The 15,312-nt window shown below is 39.3% G+C and overlaps 1 protein-coding gene across 1 annotated transcript in view; it reads right to left on the reverse strand.

Moving 5' to 3' along the window:
- Positions 1-15,312, reverse strand: part of LOC124615426 (cysteine desulfurase, mitochondrial-like) — a 122,159-nt gene that overhangs the window by 23,349 nt on the left and 83,498 nt on the right. The window contains exon 6 of the mRNA XM_047143306.1: positions 6,866-7,000. Within this exon, the coding sequence (XP_046999262.1) occupies positions 6,866-7,000 (135 nt within the window). The remainder of the gene's footprint in view (positions 1-6,865; positions 7,001-15,312) is intronic.

Raw genomic sequence — 15,312 nt, forward strand, 5'->3', positions numbered from 1 at the left:
CTCGTACATACGAGGTACCAGGCCGAATAAGCTTCACTGCCATCCTTAGCGTGGCGTTCATCCCATGGTGTGGCCAGAGAGGGGAACGATTTGGGTTTATATTTCTTAGCACTGAAGTTGGACTTCGCCTGCTTATAGACTGCTGGTGGCATACCGCTAGCAAGAGATGAAGTACCGCACTTCATGACATGTCATTCGCCCTGATACCACCCACTCCGACCAGTGGCCCTCCCCATGGGCGCCACCCAGCCTCAGCAAGGGTCACTCGGCAGGATGGCCATTGCCAGGAGTCCCGATGCCCCAGGGAGATGGGCATCTACTCCATGGCATACGTGGGGAGTTAGCAGCGCAGGCATCATCAGAGGGATCCCTGTGTTGTCAGGGGTGTACAATCAACAGGATCAATGGCAGCCCCACCACAATGGACTGGCTACAGTGCTGGATATGAGGTGCTAAGAAAAGCATGGTCATCGTATGCACAGAAAGCAACACTGCATAGTGCATGGTAGAAAACGCACCCAGGAAGGTATCCCCGCCCAAGAGATGGAGAGTGAGCAGGACTGAGATAAGACAATGAGAAAGTGGGCTAAAAATCGCAATGCACGATGGACACGATACAACATGTAAGGCGCCCTTCCCCAACTGGCTCGCTCTTCAGGAAAATTTAGAAAGATGGAGGTCAATCCCGACAGGGAACCATCATGCAAAGGCCAAAATGTGAGAGACTCCTTTTAATCGCCTCTTATGACAGGATGGAATACTTTGGGCCTATTCTAACCCCCAGGCCCACAGGGGGTTTGAAACGGTGTCATTAACCACGGTGCAATACCATATCCTTCATCTCCTAAAATTAAGGCATTGCACTGGTTCTCTCACAATATATGGTACACATCTGAGTTTGTCCATATCCTAGCATCATGTACAGACCCAGGCCATGAAGCATCAACACTCAAACATTTCACTGTTATCACTCTTCACCTGCACATTTATAGGTGAAAAGCCCTTTCAATTAACATATTTGTCTCCATGTGCAGAAGATTTCATTATAGTTATGTGAGTACAGTCTAGGGCCCCTACCACATATGGAAACTCATATCTCAACTGCCATTTAACTTTGGCTGCTTCTAGTTCATTAACATTTCTCAGAAATTGGATCCATTAACATTTCTCAGAAATTGGATCCATTAACATTTCTCAGAAATCAGATCCACAAGGGTGCTTTTCTGTTAACCTGTCGCAGAACATAACAAAATGTTAGAGATACTGTTGTATGGTGTATTCCCAATTCTTCTCCTACGCCAATCTGAAAGCCTGGATCCGCTAAATAACGCAAAAACATATTCATTCGAAAGGGAGCCTTCTCTTCTTTCGTTATTTTCGGGAAGAAAGTGATTTGCCAGCCAAATAATGTTTTCACTGTTAAATCTATATAAACTTCTACAGTTCCTTTCTTCTGGGTTCCTTCATACTACATATATCTTTTTGCCTTTAAAGAAACATAAATTCTGCCATTTTCACTAAAAACACTCGGTAATGCTTAACCACAGCACAACTTACTCAGCCCGAAGTATGCTACGGAGCTCACTCACAAAAACAGAGAATGTTCTCCACTTGTGAGAAACTTTTCTGGTTTTATTCATACAAAGTTGGAGAATATTCTTTGGTTTGAGCAACTTCCCCCACACTGAGAACATACTCAGGTGAAGTACATTCCCAGACTCGCTTTATTCATGTCAACCAGAGAACTTTCTCCGAACTTCTGAGTATAAAGTATATTCTCCATTTTATTCATACAGCCCATTGGGTAATGAGGGGATCGCTCCTTTGCAGCTGATTCTTGGGGTTGATGTGAGGATTAGAGGTGTGTGAGGACATGGCACAGGAAATCTCTCTGCAGACTAGCCTAATGCGTGTCTGCAGTGACATTTGTGAGGCCTTTAGCATACTGGGCAAGAGAATACTTTACACTGCATACACGTTATCTACTGGTGAACAGGCTGTATGTGAGCAATTTTTTGCTGTAGAAAGGGTGACTGCTGTCAAAAAGCAGGTAATGGTGGTCGTTAGTGGGCTTGGTACAGACAGAGGAGTGGAGGTCAATGTCCAGAAAGGTAGCATGTTAGGTTGCAGAGGACCAAGTGAAGGAAATGGGAGAGAAGGTGTTGAGGTTGTGGAGGAATGAGGAAAGGGTGTCTTGGCCATGAGCCCATACCATGAATATATCACGTATGGACCTGAATCAGACAACAGGTTTGGGATGCTAGAAAGGTTTCTTCTGGATGGTCCAAAACAAGTTGGCGTCACAGTCTATGATGAGAAAGCAGTAGGTGAGTGGGAAAAGGAAAAGAAAATTCACCATGGACACTTTATCAGCAAAACGACAAGCTTCATGAAAAGAGTACAATGAAACAATGTTTCCAGGATCAGTTGACAGTCTGCTACCATGCTGCTGGCTTGCAATTTGGACGAATGGGAACAACATGCAGGGCGAGGGACCTAAGCTATGTCACCCATAATGTATGCAGAAGCGGCAAATGTACCGAGGCAAGATTTCTGCTGCATTGCAAGAGAGAATTTCGTTAATTTTCTGATGTATGCAAGTAATTTTTAAGATTTTTAGATGCTGGATTAAGATACCAATTTTGGGTTATGATACCAGTTTTGTTTTTAATAGAACTACATACTTTTTTTGCAGCGTTCTAAACAGAATTTGAAGAGGACGTCTCTCACGCAACGTGTGTAGAACTTTATCAGATAGGAACAAGATAGTGCTACTAACCATTCTCCTACAAATAACTGACCTGTATTAATAAGTGATTCTTGAAAAGTATGTACCACACATTGACAGACCAAGGTCACTGTTTATAAACTTACCATAGGTGGCATGGATTTTCAACTGACCAGTAGTGCATACTGTGAAGACTGATTTCCCCAGGATTTGTAAACGATGAATCACCCATAAACAAAATCTAATATAGAAACATCTCATCAGTTTGCAGCTTTCACGTGCACCATTCGGAGAAATGTGATCAGTTTTACAAGTTACTGAAATGAAGCTGTTGATGGAGTGAAATGTGGAAAGGTTATATTGCATTGGAACAGTGTGATTGTAATTAAAGTTCCAGTTTCAAAATGCTGTACAAAGAGAATCCTGCTCAGAATGACGTCAAATTGGAATAGAATAATATCGAAGGGGAAAACATTATTGGGGGGGGGGGAGGGGGGGGGGGGGGAAATGAAAATTTTGCCACTAGACAGCCCTGTAAGTGACAGAAACTGCACGATAAAATATTCGTAGGACACAACTGTTCCTCAGTATGTGTCTTGAGATGCCTGGCATGACTGTCTCAGTGCAGGATCATACATTGCTGGTAAAGCCCTTTTACAAGAATGGTGACTATGCGAGTAGCTTGGTATATGTTCTGGACACTCAAGGGTATGAAAAAAGGTGCGTCTGATGTCTGCTAACAATCTGGAGATAATTCGAAAAGATAGGTTCTGTTGAAGTTCAGTGTGGCAGAGGGATGAAAACAACTGATCCATTGTCAGTGGAAGATGCGGCCACAGCATTGCAGGAGGGGTTGAGCGGTGTGTGAAAAAACCCAAACTTTGGACATGGCTCTGAGCACAGTGCAGTAAATTCTACGAAACATTTCACACTGGTATCCATATAAAATTATGTATTCATTTTCAGGAGTTGCTTCATACTGACCAGCCAATAAGGAAACATTTGCTCTAAAATTTATTGCTCACATGGAAGTGCACAATGAATGGCTATCAAACATTCTGTGGACACGTGAAGCCCATTTTCATCTCCAAGGACATGTCCTGTCAGAATTGCAGAATATGGTCAATGACAATCTGATTGAACTTCAATTGATACTGCTTCATTCTGCAAACTTTGCTGCGTGGTGATGATTGATGGCATCTTTTATCAGAAGGCCATATTTTTTTAGGGGAGATGGGTCCTGCTGGTCCTGTTACCTCTAGTGTCAATGGTAAACAACATGATAGGGTGATGCAGATGCATTTTGGAAATGCTAGAATAATCAGCCATCAATTCCCTGCAGCCTGGCCGCACACTCCACCTCACATTAATCCATGTGACTTCTGGTTGCATGACTATCTGAAGGATGCTGTGTTCACTGCTCCCATTACAAACATAGCTGAGTTGAATGCACACATTGGGCAACACATTCTGAACATGACCCCTGAGACATTCCGTTTGTTGTAGAAAGTGCTATTTCTCGATTTCAATTTGCGGCAGAAAATGGTGGACAGCATGTTGAATATGTCTTACGGTCGTATCATGATAATTAAAAGCAAATTTTATTGGCACTTTCTATGCAGTTTTTGGCCTCAGGACAATTAAAAACCGATTTTTCCCATTCATTATTTTAGAACTTTTCCGTGGTTTTTAGGCTTACCTAACAGTGCCACAAATGTTGACTGCCAAATTGCTACAGTCAAGAACAACGTGCAGTACAGTTGGCTTAATGTGCAGCTCACACCGTAGCTATCATACTGCGATTCATCTGCAGTTAAAGCAATTTATGTTACACTGTTCACAGTGCCATCCATTAGGAAAATTAACTTTTTTTTTTTAATGTTTTCCCCTTCTTAGATAATATTCCACTCAAATTTGGCATCATTCTGAACAGTAGTTCTTTTTTTACAGCATCCTGTAGTTGCAGAACACTACCTTGGCTGAACCCACTCACATTGATGCTACATATAGTGACAAGTGGAGCGTGTATTTGCCAGGCTAAAATGTTAGTTGAATCTCTCTCATCAGTTGCTGTTCTTTTTTGTTGGTGTATTTTATTCTTCGTAATTCCAGAGTCTTTGAATTTTTATGTTTGCAAGGACAGACCATGAGGGCTTGGCACGACTGTGGTTCTTTTAAGCACAAAATCACACAACAGCTCAAACATTTAAACAAAATACATATTAACTTTTATGATTGTAAAATACATTGTCAAGACTGAATAATTCTATGAGAGGCTGTCTTATTGTTACAATGCAGAGCACAGAGTGAAAGGCTTCAAGTGCATAGCTAAACACACAAACTCTACCTGAATTATGTACACTGACAGAAAAATATTGCAACACTACCAAAAAATTAATATAGAATAATGAGATTTTGGGAATAAATCTGGCTAGGTAAAATATTTAAGTAATTAAAATTGCAAGATCATAGGTTAATGTGAGTGTAAGATAAGCCATTGCAAGTGTGAAATGCTGGTACATTAATAACCGGTGAAATCTTGTGTGCAAGCATGCAAATGTGCATGTATTGTGTTGTACAGGTGCCAGATGTTAGTTTACAGGATGGAGTTCCATTCCAGCCACACTTTGTCGGTTAATAAAGCGATGGTTAATAATGGTTGTGAATGACACTGGAGTTGTCATCTGATGGTGTCCCATATGAGTTCGACTGGAGACAGATCTAGTGATTCAGCAGGCCAAGGCAACACGTCAACATTCTGTAAGGCACGTTAGGTTAAAACAGTAGTATTTGGGTGAGTGTTATCCTGTGGGGATACACTCACTGGAATGCTGTTCAAGAATGGACACCACAATGGGTTGAATCACCATACTGAAACACAGATTTGCAGTCAGTGTGCATGGGATAGCCATGTCATAGCTGTCATACAAAATCACACCCCTGACCAAAACTCCAGGTGTAGGTCCAGTGAGTCTAGCACTTCAGACAGGTTGGTTGCAGGCCCTCAACTGGCTTCCTCCTAACCAACTCATTGCCATCACTATCAACGTGCAGAACCACTTTTCATCAGAAAAACACAACAGACCTCCATCTTGCCCTCTAATCAGCTGAGGTTACAAATCCCATTGGTTTGGGGTCAGTGAAAAGCATGCTACAGAACATCTGGATAGAAGTAACCAATTTGTAACAGTTCTCTGTGTCACTGTGTTGTCAACTGCTGCTCAAATTTCTGCTGCAGATGCAGTACAATGCACCAGAACCGTACGTCGAACACGATGGCCTCCCCTCTCACTTATGCCTGGTCTTCTTGCAACCATACATTCTCGTGACCACTGCTGCCAGAAATAATGTTCAGTGGCTACGTTCCTGCCAGGTCTTTCTGCAATATCGCAGAAGGAACATCCAGCTTCTATTACACGACTTCGTTCAAACTCAGTGAGGTGTTGTTAGTGGCATCTTTGTCACCTTAGAGGCATCTTGACTAACATCAATTCACCACATCCACTCTCAAAAGGTAACTACCACTCACAACTATTTCAGCATTTATTTAAAGAAAAACCTGATTTGTAACCTCGGTAGGACAGTAGTTTGCAATTCTATTATCTTCTTAAAATTTCATCAAGTTCTACATTTGTTATGTCACTTGAATCTTCTTTGACAGCTCCCTCCAATCTCAAAGAAAAAGTTCACAATTCCATTTTTAAAAAATCAGTGCCATAATTCAGCTGCTAATTTTAAAAATAACTTTTGTGTGTCAGAAAATTTCTCACTTTGTCCACTATAGCTTAGCAACAATCACACTTTGATATATTTAGTCATTTTGAATGTATTTGGGATGGCCTGTCTTAGCTGCCTCACCTTGTAACCCTGTATATGCTATTACTTTGGAAAGCACAAGTCTGTTTCAACTGTGATTTATTCTGTGTGAATCTAATGTGTATGAGTGCAGCCTATTACCTTAAAGATGTCTTAATGTAACGTGACATAGTGTGAACTTCTCTTTAAGTATAAGCCTTCGCTGTTTTAGCACTTGACAAAATTTGGAAAACATTATGCAATAATTATCTACACATTTGGATATGGTTTTGGACTAATTTACATTTCTCACATAAACTAACACAGTTATTCATACAATACCTTTTGGTCCATATATTTTGTGACCACTAATAGACATAAGATCTATATTCATTGCATTGACATCAATGGGAATTTTTCCTGTTGCCTGAGCAGCGTCAGTATGGAAAAATACATTCTTTGCTTTACATAGTGCTCCTGAAAAAAGAAAACACAAGTACAATAAAATAAACAGAAATGTCATTGTTAGCAAATAAGTTAACAGCTGAGCCAACAGGTATCACAAACTTTTTATTCATCAAATGCATACTACCCACACATCATGCCTGATGTGCAAGATGGCCTACTTATCAGTGGCTAAAAAAACCTTTTTGCCCAGCCTCTGCTCTTAAAGGGGAACATTACATTCTGGCACCCTGGCAACTGGACCCATAAAATTTTGTGCTAGAACTAGATATGAATCTTTAAAAAAAGATTTATATTAAGTACAAATTAAGAAGAAATTGATTTTTAAAGGGAATATTTTTCAATGATTATCATGATAATTAAATTAATAGACAACAATTATGTTGCAAAAGAATTAATGCCTGCGATTCAGAAGTCTGGCAGCAGAGACTACAGACTGTTCCATAAGACCCAAAACTATACCACAACAGAGGGCAGTAGTTGCATCAGCTGCATACCTATTAACAACAGTACAGTTCACAAAATATAGTGATCCACTCTTTTGGCAGCATCGTGAGATACCATGCTACAAAATCAGTTCTGGTGAAATGTGTGAAGTCCAATATGATTTTTTTTACTTTTCATTTATTTTTTCCAGTGGTGGTGGTGGTGGTATATTAAAGTGTTTTGAGTTAAAAGAATTTTTTTAACAGAGCTATGCACTAAAAGACTAGTTGCAAACTTCTGTTTTCACTGTATGCTGGTACTTACATGCAGAATGGAGAAGGAACGGAAAGCTCTTGGGGAATTAAAAACTGAATTTAATACTGAATTAGGTATCAGCAATGCTAACCTGCTACACCAATTCAGGTCTCAAACAGCAGAGCTCACGGCTAATACAGACGATCATGTTGCTACATTCACTGAACTGAACTAGAAACTACAGTATTAGTGGAGTTTATTTAAATGAAAAATTAGATAAGCAGGTTTAGAAGCTGGAAGAACATTTCACAGAATTTTATACAAAAATTAGAAATAAATAATAAAAAATCTAAATTACAATCAGCCGCTTCGACTTTAAAAGGGGGTTAGGTCTGTGATTATTAAACAATGTAATTTAGTTAGGAATGAGGTTAACAAACAATTCAGAGGTGTGACTTAGATTTTAACAGAGATTACAGATTTTACTGAATAATAATGTATTCAGGTACACCAAATCTCAGATACTACGGCAAGTTACACTTTTAGAACAACACAAAGATTCCAACAGAGCTGCAATCTCAGGCTCTACCTTTTCAATTTTGGAGGAGTGTGTTGATGAAGCAACTGAACAAAAAGTTCAAGAAAAAGCCAAGTATTCTATCAGAACACCACAATCCTCAGCTGACATAAAACTAACAGAGGCACAGTTCTGAAGGTCGTGGGATAAATGGACCAAAAATGAAATACAAGATTTGTCGAAAGAGATTTAGTGATAATTGAGCGTTTCTTGTGGAATTAATATGGGAATTACATCTACAAATGCGGGATGAACTTCAAGTAATTTCCAAAATTTAAACCATAAAGGGATATTCATCCTACTTACTTTATAATGGCGTTTTTTACATCCTGATCCAAATGCTGTGATGGTTCTAAAAAGATCAATGTTGTCCTCGGATATTTAGAATGGAATGCTGAGAAATGGAAAACTGTTTATTCGGAAGAATTGTTTTCTTGGAAAGGTTTTCAGGATTTGTCAAGTACTCATGAAATGTTAACACTTGAGTTACTAGACAGGTAACACATTAATCGTTAGGGAAGCTGTAAGAAGTATAATGTATGGCACCTGACAACTTACAAATACTTAGACAATCCTCTAGGGAAAAATCATTTGATGCAAGTGTTGGGCCACAGGTTACCCTACCACATAAGAAGTGAGCTATGGTACAGGAGGTGTTTAACTGTAAATGAACTGCTGGACTTTCATGAAAGGATCAGATATGCTGAATAAAGAATGAGGGGATTGTAGTCATGAACAATAACAACAGAAATAAGCACCTGTTTCGTTTCCACCATAAAAATGAAACAACACACTGTAAGGTTCAAAAACATAACAAAAATAAGACGAGTAATCCAGGAAGGTATATTGTAGGCTTATTATAAGGTTCCAAAAGGAACAGTTCATGCCAGCAGGCAGGGTGTAATCAGATCACGCATACTTGGGGGTGGGGGGTGGGGGGATGCAGATGAAATAGTTCAGTGTTTGCATTACTAAGATTTCGAGGGGTACACCAAATCTCAGATACTACGGACAAGTTACACTTTTAGAACAACACAAAGATTCCAACAGAGCTGCAATCTCAGGCTCTACCTTTTCAATTTTGGAGGAGTGTGTTGATGAAGCAACTGAACAAAAAGTTCAAGAAAAAGCCAAGTATTCTATCAGAACACCACAATCCTCAGCTGACATAAAACTAACAGAGGCACAGTTCTGAAGGTCGTGGGATAAATGGACCAAAAATGAAATACAAGATTTGTCGAAAGAGATTTAGTGATAATTGAGCGTTTCTTGTGGAATTAATATGGGAATTACATCTACAAATGCGGGATGAACTTCAAGTAATTTCCAAAATTTAAACCATAAAGGGATATTCATCCTACTTACTTTATAATGGCGCTTTTTACATCCTGATCCAAATGCTGTGATGGTTCTAAAAAGATCAATGTTGTCCTCGGATATTTAGAATGGAATGCTGAGAAATGGAAAACTGTTTATTCGGAAGAATTGTTTTCTTGGAAAGGTTTTCAGGATTTGTCAAGTATGGACAAAGTGTTTCTATAAATACGCAAGAAGTTTTGTAAACATATTTGCTAAGTTTTGGAAGTTTTAAGTGGAAGAGACAGCAATATTACATGTGTTATCACCATTAATACCACACGGAAGTTTGAATTTTACTGGATACTGGAAGAAGTTATTAATTTTTGAGTTGTTAATTTCTATCATGGCTAGACAGAATAAGTACTGTGAGACTGTGTGACATGGACTAGGAACTGTTTACTTGTATAAAAAGTTAATAAACTGCGTTTGCATATAGTGAATTTTTATCATTTCAGAGATATCATTCAATAAAGATCTCTGTCAGAACAAGAAGCAGTGTGTAGGTCAGGTCAGGAACTTCGTAGAATTTGATAGTCATCTATATATCTGGATGTAATCACCTGCCCTTCTTTCCCATTAGCCCGCTAACCATGAGAACTATTAAATTAACCCTTTTCCAATCAGCCGATTTGGAGTGGTGTGTGCTAAAAATGTCATGCATATTTATACCATTATGATATGTTTTATTTAAATTGCCATATATCACACAGTATTCACTTTAAAAATATAAAAAAATTACCACTTATCCAGAAAAGTATGTTGAATATTATCGCTTACACAGATTATCATAATGTTTTGAATGAATTCGATTGTGACAGTCCAAATAAAATATATATATATATATTTTAAATATTATAAATTTGACTGATTCCATATATCCAACACTGTGCTTCAATTTAAGAAGGCTAAATACAGTCCATAGAATCTACACATTTCTGAGTAAAATGACATGAGGGATATGAAATTTGTGCTATTAATTAGAAAGATGATAATTATTTATTTGAAGACAACATTACAGAATTTCCGTGTCTACAGTATGACTTAGCATTTGTGTTTAGGAAAACATTCACCATGCAACCCCTTATTACATCTATTACAAACAGTTCTTGACCTCCTTTTCCTTCCCTCACTAGTACACACACAGCATCTTGACTCTTTCTTCCCTGGAAGTTTTCACAAACCCAGAGAACCACGAGGATCATCAGTTGCATTTTTTTCTGCAGCCATTCATCTGCCAAGGCTTCAATTATCATTACAGTATATACGTATCTGGAAACAACTTTCCTTCCTTTATTATGCTCATTGAATAATATGTAAGAGTTCAGCACCATTGTTGACATTATGTTAAAAGCTACCTTCTTCCAGTAATGAAGAGTTCGCCTCTCATCCAAATACGCATACAGCATCATGTCGAATGTGTCTATTCCACCCGTATACTGGTTGTACTGGTGTATTATTTCTTTTTTTCTCTCGGTACGCACGCACATGCTAGTACCGGACCTAACTTACGATACATCTTTTCCCCGATTCCAAATTTCTTTCTAAACTGCTCTGGCAAATATTTCCTGTTTTTTCTTACAGTGCCAGAAATGTATGTACCAAATTTATAAAGACTTTTTACAAGAAGTACTGACATGAAAAAGTTGTCCACAAAGATATGAGATCCCTTGTTCAAATAATTGCCCAAACGCAGTAACTTCTGGGCAACACAGTAACCTAAGCCATGTCTTGCAATTTCAGCCTTATCTTCTTGGCTTTTGGCACCTCTGTAAGTGTAAAACCCAAGACAATAGTATGTTACAGAGTCACACAGCATCCAGAATTTGATTCCCCAACGGTGGTGGTGGTTGTTTGGCAAATACTGTAATAGGGAAGTGTGACATTTAGTACCAACTAGACTCTCATCAATACTAAGTTGTTCATGAGGTGGGTAATGATGTCTAACTATATTATTAGCATGATCTACCAATGGCTGGTACCTGAAACTTGGGCCATAATCAGGATGGCCTGGTGCTGGACATTTCTCGCTATCCACAAGATGAAAGAATTTCATAAGATACCTAAATCAGTGGGCAGAAAACATTTTACCAAACCATGGAAATGCCTGTGACGGTTTTGTGCTCCAGTATGAGAGCATTGTGGGCCTTTTATTGAGTCCCTTGTTTAGTAAGCAATCAATAAAACCTCTTACCTCAGTACTTGTCGCATTCTTCCATTTCTTATACGGTTTGGACAATGTAGAATGTTTAGTTATAAACTGTTCAGCTGAGTGATTTGTTTCAGTTACAATAATATGCAGCAACGTTGTAGTAAAGAATACATTGAAATATTCTATCACAGGAGATCCTGCTGGCGGCACATGTTTTGGTTCTGGCAGCTCTTGAAATGGATGTGGTAATGGCTGTAGTGTTTAAGGTGCAAGTACTTCAGTGTATTGTACATCTTCCATTTTGTCTTCACTTTCGTTCACAATATCGTCAAGTACATCACTGTCACTTTCTGAACTGTTGCTATTTTCGCTAAAACACTCTTTATCACTAGTACATTCTAAAAGTTCACAAATTTCTTCACAGTAAGTCCTCTGCTGTGGCCTGGTGTAGGTCGCATTTTTCACAAAAAGCGGAGAAAACAAACAAACTGTAAATTCTTATCATGAAGAAAAACACACAGAAAAAATGATAAATAAGAGTACTACGCAAAAACACGAATGTAGAATGAATAACAGAATGTAAACATGTACTGCAAAAAAGTCAATAAACAAACTATGCAAAAGCGGAATAATTGAACGCTAGTATTTCACCGAAACGATGCTCAATTGTCGATAGCTATTGATCTATACATAGCTCAAGGCAAAGAGCATCTGTAATCAGCACGCCAACACCATCTAGTGCCCGATTCCGTAAGCTAAACAAGAAGACGAAGCAGGGTACCGACAAATCGGCACCCTGACAGTATTAGCGTCAGTAGGGGGTAACAATAGATTGTTACCTTGACATTTAAAAATACTGTATTGAATTCAAATAACAGAAACAGTGTTATGTAGGCAGATTCGCTGATGGACACCTTGTGTGTCCAAGCTCATAAAATAATGTGTGTTCTGCAGCAGGAGGCAGGTTCCAGGATGTAACAATGGAAAAATATGCCCACAGTTAGAAAAACGGGTAGCCCCCCACATGACTAATTTCTACATGTGAGTGGTTACTGGAAGGAGAGAACAGTAAAAACAAAGAACAAAAAATAAAACCTACTGTGTCTAGTAACAGTTTTGGGATGGAAGTGGATTTCCATTTAGATTCAGGCAGCAAGATATTTTTAATATTGCAGCAATTTATGTTAGTGATAAGGAATAAACATGCGTGTCCTATACTATCTGTATATTTTTGCTGTGAATACAACAGGCAGTAAAGGCCAACCAATGAAGGAAGAAATGAGATTACTGATAGCATCTGACACTTTTTAACAAACGTTACTAGTAGTACCACCTCTTAACTTAAGTGCACATCTCGATACAGATTGGCTACTTGAAAATAAAGAGACATTACATTTTAATAAGAATTGGGAATTGGGCCACAACTAGTCTGGAACACTGAAATGGCTGGCACCAATGCAGCAAAACTATCTGATAGTGAGTGAGGTGCCTTTGTTATGATGATCATGCACTACGAAGGAAGAAAACATTCAGAGTGCAAGAGCACTTACTCAGTACACCAACACTGCTAAATACGTCTGCCACCATTTCTGAATTAAGCAAAATTGAGACACTTAGCTACGCAATCACTAGCTGGTCTGGTTTCTTCATAAATAGTACTTGCACCAGACCTCCTTTCTCAGACGTTCTCAGACAGTATCTAGGTGTGTAAGTGTTGCTGAGCTACGCCGCCAACAACAGCCCCTAACTCTGAGACAAATGCCATTGGCAGTACACGGCGACACATCTACTCTGACATATGCTTCAGAAGCTAAAGGCATATGCCTGAGCAGAAGATTGTATACAAACTACTGTCATCTTCACACCACTGAGTCACCTACTGTGTGACTACATACAGAGGGCGTCCACCGCCCATGTGGGACATGTGTTCAAGTCCAGACTGTTAGCTTCCTGACTACCGTTTCACTGAACTCTGGTCCTGCCCAAGGCAGGCACACACCTTCAACATTGATCATACTGAAGGGTTCAGTTCAAGTACTGTCCTTCCCTGTGATGTATTCTGCAGTCCGAGGTGGAAAAGTGACCTGGACATAGGTGCCACTTATCAGCTGCCACATGCAGTCCCTGTTAGCTACTGCTGTTCTGCTGAAATCAGTGTGTGATGCTGCCTATGCATGTCACTGCCCAAGTGGTCCTGCTGAGGGCAGCTTCAGCTTCTGTGGCTCACTACATAATCTCGAGTCAATGCCCTCCATTACAGCAGCAAATATACCTCAGTGCCTAGCTAACAAGAATAAAAGTCTAATTCATTCAGGGCTGTCTAACTAACAGTTCACAGCTCAATTCCAATCACTACTACCAATCTCAATCCATGTCCACATGAATGAAGTGGTGCTTCATCCTAACCTTCATACAGCCATTTCCACCATCACTGTTTGAATCACCTCCCAACACCAACGAGCTGGTGTCAGAGTTGAGGACACTTGAGCTGTGAAATCATTGCAGCTCTCACTTGTGGTTATAACGATACAAGATTGGTGAGTGGACTTTTTGGGTGACCTTACGTCATTCTAGTGTATAGCCATGGTAGATAGGATTGAGGAGCATAAGAACTTGCGGGTACAGTTTCAGAAACCAAAGGGACCTGCGCACCTATCACATTTTAAAAGAAACTGTACAGAGAACTAATTACAGCCAGTAAAATGTCAGGTCACAAATTGCCATGTATGAAGACGTACAAGCTATGTGTGCTACCAGCCAATATTACGGACATAAGATACATCATTGCTCAGTCTTGATAGGCAACAATTCATCATAAGAATTAATGTTATTTTTCTTGTACCTCTGTTCAAGTGTTTGTCATTGTTTTGTTGATGTGTGGTGTACTTTAAGTAAGCTTTATTTTAAGACAAAGGCTGCACAAATGCCAGAGACATGAACAATGACAACAAAGGTAGCAGTTTAAACTTTGCTGAAACAGATGATCGAACTACTGGAGAAGAACGTCGAGTTACAGAGGCAGGTACACACATTAATGTGAATAATGAGTGCAGATAAGGTGAAGTAGCTGGGATGGTAGAGGCAAAAGCTTCATTCAGTGGACCTGTTCCTTCTGTGAATCTCACTGCAACTACAGTATAACCCCACTTTTACGTCCCCGGAATTAATATTTTCCTGCTGTTTATGACATTTTTTTATTGGTCCCATCAAATTTCCTACGCCCACAATGTTAATTTGCACCTAATTTTGTGTCAACATATTTATAACTTTCCCACAATTTACGCATTACGAAAAAAATGTTTGTGGAGAAAAAAATTATGCTGGCATGATGATGGCTGTTTAGTAGTGTTTACAAATATTATGTGATTAAGTTTCCAGACACCAGGGCACTCTACTCAGTGGATTTGAACCATTAAACGTGTAAAAGTTGGAACAATTTGTGCCAATCTCCTGCCGCTGCCAAGCTCTACTTGGTTTGGTGGCTGATGAGAGTAACTACATTCGTTTGAGTTTAGATATCACGAATAATCACAGCCATACCCAAACTGTCTCCACTGT

This window comes from Schistocerca americana, chromosome 5 (genome assembly GCF_021461395.2).
Source record: "Schistocerca americana isolate TAMUIC-IGC-003095 chromosome 5, iqSchAmer2.1, whole genome shotgun sequence".
NCBI classification, from domain to species: domain Eukaryota; kingdom Metazoa; phylum Arthropoda; class Insecta; order Orthoptera; family Acrididae; genus Schistocerca; species Schistocerca americana.